The sequence below is a fragment of the Raphanus sativus genome, chromosome 3 (genome assembly GCF_000801105.2).
Source record: "Raphanus sativus cultivar WK10039 chromosome 3, ASM80110v3, whole genome shotgun sequence".
In the NCBI taxonomy this organism is placed as follows: domain Eukaryota; kingdom Viridiplantae; phylum Streptophyta; class Magnoliopsida; order Brassicales; family Brassicaceae; genus Raphanus; species Raphanus sativus.
Window position 1 is genome coordinate 25245055 of NC_079513.1, and position 7869 is coordinate 25252923.

Below are 7869 nucleotides of genomic sequence, written 5' to 3' on the forward strand. Positions count from 1 at the left end.
CTATTTTATTTAGATGAGCTAAATGTTAAAAGATTCGATAGGAGAATTTACGTTTCACTTTATATAATATAAAAATAAATCTTTGACATTCTCCTCAAGTTCAATATAACAAAGCAGAGAACTTTCGGTTATACAAAGACAATAGAATTAGCATCTCTCAAATTTAAACTGGTGACGATCATGGTAGCACCAATATATACATACAGCAACTCATAGATAAGGGTGAAATAAATGACAAACATCAAACCTCCTCCAAGCTACATGGATCGTCAAAGCTACAACACCATTGCTACTACTTTGCCTTAGAAAGAGGGGAAAATGTATAACTTATCTCGGATGATATTTTCTGGTTTGGACCAAACTACCTATCTGCAACTATAAGACTCGATCTTCTTTGTCTAGAAGATGGATTTGGTGAGTTTTGGTCGAGGTTTGATGGTGATGCTTTCGTAGGGCTTAACTTGTTCAACTTGGATATAATCTCTGGTTTTCAAAACCTGAAAAAAGATTTGGCAGAGAGTAAAAGACGGATTCTCAACAAAGATGATGGTCAAGTTTAATGAAGTAAATGACCAAAAGACAAAACTTGTTCTTCTGTCTATGTAAAGACTAGTTGTGATTGGATACATTAAAACAGAGAGTCTCATTCACACACTAACTCATACATGCGTTTAACCTAAAGATCCTAACAACCCAGTAGGAAACCCAAAAAGATGAGAAAGTTCAACAGAAAATGCATAACTAAGTCTGGAGTTGCAGCTTAAAACCATGAACTAGTTTGTTTTCTCTAGAGAAACATCAAAGCATTTTTTGTTTAGGGTCAGTATTATGGACCATACCAGGGTTTCAAAGAACATCCTCGATGCTTCTTTACGGGTTTTCCCAGCTAAAAGTTTGTCTGCTACAACACCACTCTTCCCATTCTCAGCTTCTTTATCAAGTATCGTCTGGAGATACTTCGCCACAGCCCTATAAGGTAAAGAGAATAAGAATCTTCAGTCTTTCATGCTCATCATGTTTCTCACATGATTGATTAGTGTTTAGCTTCTATGGAATGTGGAAAAGAAAAAAAAAGTCATTCTGTACAGACCTGGTACGAGAAGACCATCCACTGTTCTCTAGAAGACGAGTTTCATCACCTTCTTGAATACCATCGTCTTCTTCATGATCTTCATCGACTTCATCATCGTCCACGTTCAAAAATCCTGAAGACACAGAGTGAAATGAACTATGAAGACATCATGGGCATAACAGCATCTCACAAAATGAGAACCTAGAGACAATTTGAACAAACTAAATTCAAATTCGAAAACGGTTTAAAACCTGTGTCATGTGCCATTTCCATTGTATCCGTTTCCTACAGCAAAAGAGAATAACAAAAGAAGAGTTTAGAGGCATGCCTTACTTTGAATAAGGATACGAAGCCACAATGAAACAAACTTACGTCATTATCTCTCATAAGACCATCGCCAGAAAGAGCTTCCGCATCTCGTGCACTTTGCATATAAGCCTCTTCATTAAACATCTCATTATGTGGTTCGTAGTTGATATGATTCACCCCATCATTATTTGCTTCCACAAGAGGTTCGTTGAAACTTTCCAAACCCAAATTACTACACTCACCAGCTTCTTCTAAGCGTTCAGTTTCAACAGAACCAACTGTGTTATCGTGTGGATTCTGGTCGTCTATCCCAACCTCGCTGACTTCAGCTGATGCATCCGCCTTCTTATCTTCACGTGGAAGCTCATCTTCAACTTTCAAGTCTGTCTCGTTGAGAATCTCGTTGTGATCAACGTCGCCTTCAGTAATTTCGATAACACCACCGCAACTTTTTTCTTGAACATCAGCACAAACATCTTCACCGCCTAGATCTCCATCATGGTGTTCATGGTACCCTTCCACCTGTAAATCCTCTACATGATCGAGCTTGTCCTCAGGTGGCATTTGACTGATCTGGTCATTCACTACAAGATTTACTTCATCAGTAGCTCCATCGCCTTCTTTTGAAGCTTCTAACGCACATGCTGTTTCACCAAGCTCGGTATCCTCTTTCGCTTCCCCCTGTTGGTCTTGTGGGTGAGTAAGAGCCTCAGCAGGTTGCTCTTCAGAACCATCTGGACGAACTTGAGGAGCAGAGACTTCTTCAGTTGCATTTTCTTCCACACTCCTAACAGCACATTCACTATCTTCCACCACTCCAACAGAAGCATGACGGTCATCATTCTCGATTATTGTGATTCCTCTTAGATCAAAGGGTTCATTGTGTAGAGATACTAATTCCACTGACATACCTGAAAAATCATTTAAAAAATATTACCACATGTGTGGCTGCAGTTCACAAGAACAACTGAGAGAACTTTGGTACAGAACGGTCTAGTGAAAACTAACCAGTGAGTATTGGCTCCTTCAAGAGTCCATCCTCCAAAGCTTGCCTTTGAAGCATTACGATTTCAGCAATGGTGCAAGGTGCCTTCTTTCGCACACGGCGTATACCTTCAGTATTTGTCAGCTGTTCCCGTATAACACTAAACATTAAAAAATAAATAGTCAAGATCCGTATAGATGAGAAAACAAGTAAAAAAAAACTATACAAATTTCTCCAAGTTAAACTACAAGTGTGAGACCTAAAAGAAGACCAAAACTTTATTTGTAGAAACAGTGAATGAAGCAAGACATTATTTTAGTATCGACTTTAGGTATCTTGCACCTAAGGTGCACTAGTAGCAATGAAATAAAAGCTAAGGTATATAAGAACATCATAGATTATTTTTTTTTGAAAAAAAAGTTAGGAAAACATACTCTCCATGTAAGACCATGGGGTCATCCATTAGAACCTTCCTCTTTGTGGCAGTAGAACGAGGAGCAGCTCGTGACCGTTTTGTAGTTGCTATTTCAAGCACAGGGGTAGACCTCATCTTCAGAAAAGATGACTTTCCAACTGAAAATAGGTGAAATGACCAATTGATTCAGGAAGCTAGCAACTAGGTCTGAACTTGCATTACAAGAAACTGATAGTATAAAAGAGCATATAAAGTAACAAGAAGAAGAAAAAAGTGATACCCAAGATAGAAGACAACAAGTCATCGTCATCAGGAACAGAATCTGCAGTTCTCTTAGACTGAATCAGTCCAACTGACTCAACAGAGTTCAGGCTTTCAGCTGTTATTGTGCTCTCAGTAAAAGTGCGTTTTTTCCCGGTAATTTTATTATTTCCTGCATCCTCGTTGCGTGTGCCAGGGTCTTCTCTATCTGGTGTGGATTCAACCATGAAACCAGTTTCATCATCCCCATGTCTCTCAGGTGCAGCTAATACCTTTTCAGGTGCAGGCAAATCTTCAGTTGCGTGCGATTCATTTAGTTGCTCATCTGCTTTACTGTACGCTTGCTCATCTCCTTGTACACTGGAATCTGTTCCCTGATTGACCTCAGTGGCAATGGCAACATGATGGTTCTCTTCTTCATGATCTTTTGGTTCTTGGGATAGACATTGCTCAGCGTTATTCACCGTAGGCTCTCCAGGGGACTCAACTGGGGGAACATCATCTGACTTATCTGCTACAACGTTACTAACATCGGTTCCTGCCTCAGTGACTACTTGACCAGGATCCTCCACCTCGGTGGTGATGTGAGAACAACATGGCGATGTACTAACATGTACATGCTCTGATCTCTCCTCCTCCTCCGGCTCGTTTTGTGCGTTGGCATTTTCATCTATCAGCGACGTATCCACCTCCATGGGAACAACCTCTGATTCAGAAGGCAGGTCTTGACCAGGTTTATTCGTCTCATTAGCATCCAGATCTTCAGAGGCCTTCCTACCTTCTTCTTCTGCATTCAAATCATCTACCTCCATGTGGTCATCGCATGCCAGCTGGTCTCTAACACTAGACGAGTTCGGCACCTCGACTAATCCAGGGGTTTGAGGAGCTTGAGCGTCTTCGATGAACTCATTCCTCATAGCAAGATCTTCAACCTTTAAGATTCATAAGAAATAATATTGAATAAACACACAACAGTAGTACCAGAAAATTAAACACACAACAGTACGTACCTGCTCTTGGTTGAAATCTCTGGGCGTCGCTTCAGAAACTCCTACCACATCATCCTTTATCTGCGGTGTTGCCGCATCCAGATACGCATTGTGATCAGTTCTATCAAAAAATAAAATATCTAACATAAGTAAAAAAACAAATTGATTGGTATTGTGCACTTTTAAGCGCCAAAAGGCTGAAGCAAATATGCAAATTAAATTATACTACAAAGTATAAAGCATAGATAATGAACAAAAACTGACCCTTGAACTCCCTCATCATCTGATCCCATTAGATCCTTATCCTGGAATACTTCCTGCAGAACAATAATTTTTTCATCTTTCTAAATGACCTGAAAGAAAATATATTTTTCTATGTTCCACAAAAAAAACAAGAAAATACCTCTTCAAGCTCCAAAGCAGCTTGAGAAGTGTCGCCATCACCAAATCTCTCTGGAAACATACCCCAAAAAAAAAGAATTCTTACTTAAGGCACAGCTATCCATAAACTAAATAAAAGTAAGCATGAAAAAAAACCACTGACCATCTAATCCAAATTGCGATGTTGAGTATACAACACCATCCATGGTGTCCTGAAGGGTGATCTGCTCTCTTGTACTAACATGATGATCAACGTAATTACTGCTAAAACAAAGAAAACAAAGGAGCAATGGATAAATAAAGCTGCTGAAAAAAAATCATACTATGATTTAACAAATCAAAACAGAGTTTCATTTTTTAAACATAATTAAAAATAGGATATAAACTAACTAACTAACCCCTGGAAGATCTCACTGTCAGGAAGCTCAAAATCATCAAGATCAAACGTCTCAGGTAACGTAATTGAATGATAAGGTGCTGTGGATTCTTCCGGGGGCAGGTCAACCGCAGCGGAGCGGAAAGCTTGCTTTACCTTAAGCAAGGCCTCGCTGCAATCATCAAAGAGGTAGTTCACCTTTTTGGAATATATACGAACCACACCAAGGAGAAGATGACTAGACAATCGCAATGCGATTGGAGCTTCCGGAAAGAGAATAGAATCTGCTCATCAGAAAAAAAAAAAAAAAAAGTAGTAGTCAGATTAGGAAAGTGAAATTTGCTTCTGCTAACCCTAATACGAGCATAAGACCTAAAGTAGCAAAAGAAGTACTGACCAACGGAGACACCGATGTCAGTATCAGCGACCTGATTCTTACGAAGCTTCCTCTCCAAATGGGCAGCAATCCATATTGTCCCAAGTGGTCCTTTCTTTGCTAATATAAACTGCGAATAAAACATTCCTCCTTACTCCTCCTCCTCCTCTCCACCCCCCAAATCAAAAGCCCTAGCATTTCAACAACCAACTTTGTTAGAATCTCAAATTGAGCTTCATACACTAAATCCAATTCCGATAACAGTAACAGAAGAAGGCATCTTTAACCCGAGATAGATACGATTATGTAAGCGAAAAATTAGAAAGTTTCCAACTTTACGACAACAGAACCCAAATTAGCTAAACCCGACAACAAAGACTCGAGATTGCTAAGGACCAGAGACCTTCGAAGGTTCTAGAATAATACTTCAACGAGCTTCAGCAGGTGGAATAAAGAGTAAAAGGGTAGATCAATTACCTTAAGAATTCACCAATCCAAGCTCGATTGAACGAACAAAGGTCCTCACGGAAACCCTAATTTGCAGAAATTTCAACTCAATTCAGTAGAATTAAGACAAATACACTTTAGCTGTGAAGAGAGATCAGACACAAGACCAGCGAAACTCGCCCCTGAGAAGAAAAAATAGAAACTTTTTTTTTGTGGGGAGAGATAGAGAGAGAGGGGATTTGCAATAGTAGTATGGAAAGTTTGGAACTTTCGATCCTTTTAGTTGATTTCTGATGAAAATGAGGGATCTAATGCGGAAAAGAAACACGAGCTTCGTGGCATAAGTCGTACTCATATTGGTCACGACACGAGTGGGTCCCTTCTTACATAGCTTTTAGATTTAAGATCATTCAGACCAATGTCAACTTTAGCCCAACAACATGTTTATTAAAGATGTCTGATAACATTCTTGTCTGAATTTATAAGATCCAGGCCCGAACTATTGGACTATGTAATTAAGCCCGATAACAATCGAATACTTGTATAATTTGAGCCCGTTTTCAGCCCAATAGGCCCAACTTCTTTAAGAAAATAAGTCGTACTCATCATATTGGTTTAGGACACGAGTGTGCCCCTTAGATAGCTTTTAGATCATTCAGACCAACACATCGGTTTTTGCCAACTAGCCCAACAATATGTTTGTTTAAGATGTCTCTGATAACATTCTTGTCTGAATGTATAAGATCCAGGCCGAACTATTGGACTTATGTAATAAAGCCGGATAACAATTAAATACTTGTAAACTTTAGCCCATTTACAGCCCAATGGCCCCACCTTACTGAAAAAAATAATAAATTAGAAGCAAAAAAAAGCAAATGACAAGCTGTTCGAAATCCAACGGTCATATTTAGAAACTCGACCGTTATGAATCTCTCTTTACTCTTCTACATAAACAGACTCCTCCTTGAGCTCATCATCTCACATCCTCAACTCACTCTCTCTTCTTCTGATCAGAGCATCACCGATTCTCAAAATCACCATGGGTTTGATCTCTTCTCCATCAGTCGACGAGTCTCACTCCCACACCCACAAGCTCTTCCTCTTCACCAACTACATCCTCCTCGGCACCGCCTCGAGCTGCATCTTCCTAACCCTCTCCCTCCGCCTGATCCCTTCCGTCTGCGGCTTCCTCCTCATCCTCCTCCACGCAACCACCATCGCCGCCGCGATCTCCGGCTGCACCGCCGCTTCCTGCGGGAGGAACCGGTGGTACTTCGCTCACATGGTGGCCACCGTGCTCACGGCGATATTCCAAGGGTCTGTCTCCGTTCTCATCTTCACCAACACGGCTAACTTCCTCGGGGGTCTCAAGTCGTATGTCCGCGAGGATGATGCTGCTTTGATCTTGAAACTATGCGGTGGGCTCTGTGTTGCGATCTTTTGTCTTGAGTGGGTTGTGTTGGTGTTGGCTTTCTTCTTGAAGTATTACGGTTATGTCGAGGGTGGTGATGGGAGTGGAGGCGTTGCGATGAAGAGAAGCGGTAAGGTGCAGTGTGAGGAGAATCATAAGGGATGGCCATTGTCGATCCAAGTTTGAAGTCGGTGTCTTTTTGTGTTTTTGTGTGGTGAGATTTGTTGAGAGCTATTATCAATATCAAATGTTGGTTTTTGATCTGTGTTCTATCGGTAGTATTGTGATTTGTTCATTTGTTATTTGTATTTGTCATTCTTGTCAATGATTTACTACATATATATAATATGTTTCCTATGGATTAATGCTCTATGCATTTTTTTAGTACTAAGAAACTTGTAACAACTAACAATCTCCAGACCACACACTTTTGAATTGGGTGAAGAAAGTTGAGGTCTTTTACATCATCTCCAATCTCTGTAAACCACAAAGTAAACAAATTTGAAAAAAAAAAAAATTGAAAGTAGAAAGAATGAAACGGACAAGGCAGAGCAATCCTATTTTTAAGTCATAATCTGTATGTTCTTTGCCCTCTCCCTTGAGCCCTCTCTTCCCTCTCTTCAACTTTGAGAATCCTGGCAGGCAATCCATAAAGGTAGCCCTATCCTATTCCATGCAATTAGAGAAAACTAGATGTCAGATTCCTATTCCATTTCTTCCAATTTGATTGACTAAATAATCTCACAAGTACACAAAAGAAGTTGTAATGCAATCTTGCTAAGATAGGTTTTGAAAGTTTCTTAATGCGAGAGCAATAACAAATATATCCTTTCTTCAGAATGGTACA

At 39.9% G+C, this 7869-nt stretch overlaps 2 protein-coding genes across 3 annotated transcripts; one reads left to right on the forward strand and one right to left on the reverse strand.

The window, feature by feature from the left end:
* Window positions 1-73: 73 nt before the first annotated feature.
* Window positions 74-5894, reverse strand: LOC108847652 (sister chromatid cohesion 1 protein 4). 2 transcript variants are annotated; one of them, XM_018620954.2, is made up of 15 exons: window positions 5642-5894; window positions 5186-5355; window positions 4811-5072; window positions 4576-4676; window positions 4435-4484; window positions 4296-4348; window positions 4053-4152; window positions 3062-3974; window positions 2801-2939; window positions 2390-2526; window positions 1445-2292; window positions 1324-1357; window positions 1091-1205; window positions 840-969; window positions 74-497 (listed from the first exon to the last, which is right to left on the reverse strand). In XM_018620954.2, exons 2-15 carry the CDS (start codon window positions 5307-5309, stop codon window positions 399-401), a joined length of 3105 nt encoding a protein of 1034 aa, XP_018476456.2. In that variant the 5' UTR covers window positions 5310-5355; window positions 5642-5894; the 3' UTR covers window positions 74-398. The 2 variants fall into 2 exon arrangements, with proteins under 2 accessions (XP_018476456.2, XP_018476457.2); XM_018620955.2 differs by having other exon boundaries at window positions 4576-4673; window positions 5642-5893.
* Window positions 5895-6574: 680 nt separating this feature from the next.
* Window positions 6575-7387, forward strand: LOC108832373 (uncharacterized). Its single transcript, XM_018605861.2, has one exon. It carries the CDS (start codon window positions 6651-6653, stop codon window positions 7206-7208), a length of 558 nt encoding a protein of 185 aa, XP_018461363.1. The 5' UTR covers window positions 6575-6650; the 3' UTR covers window positions 7209-7387.
* The last annotated feature ends 482 nt before the right edge of the window (window positions 7388-7869 follow it).

Coding starts and splice junctions, on each gene's coding strand:
- LOC108847652 (XM_018620954.2), bottom strand. CDS start 5,309: ATGTTTTATTCGCAGTTTATATTAGCAAAGAAAGGACCACTTGGGACA. Junction 5,073..5,185: donor TGACATCGGTGTCTCCGTTG/GTCAGTACTTCT, acceptor TCTGATGAGCAG/ATTCTATTCTCTTTCCGGAA. Junction 2,293..2,389: donor GAAGGAGCCAATACTCACTG/GTTAGTTTTCAC, acceptor ATGATTTTTCAG/GTATGTCAGTGGAATTAGTA.
- LOC108832373 (XM_018605861.2), top strand. CDS start 6,651: ATGGGTTTGATCTCTTCTCCATCAGTCGACGAGTCTCACTCCCACACC.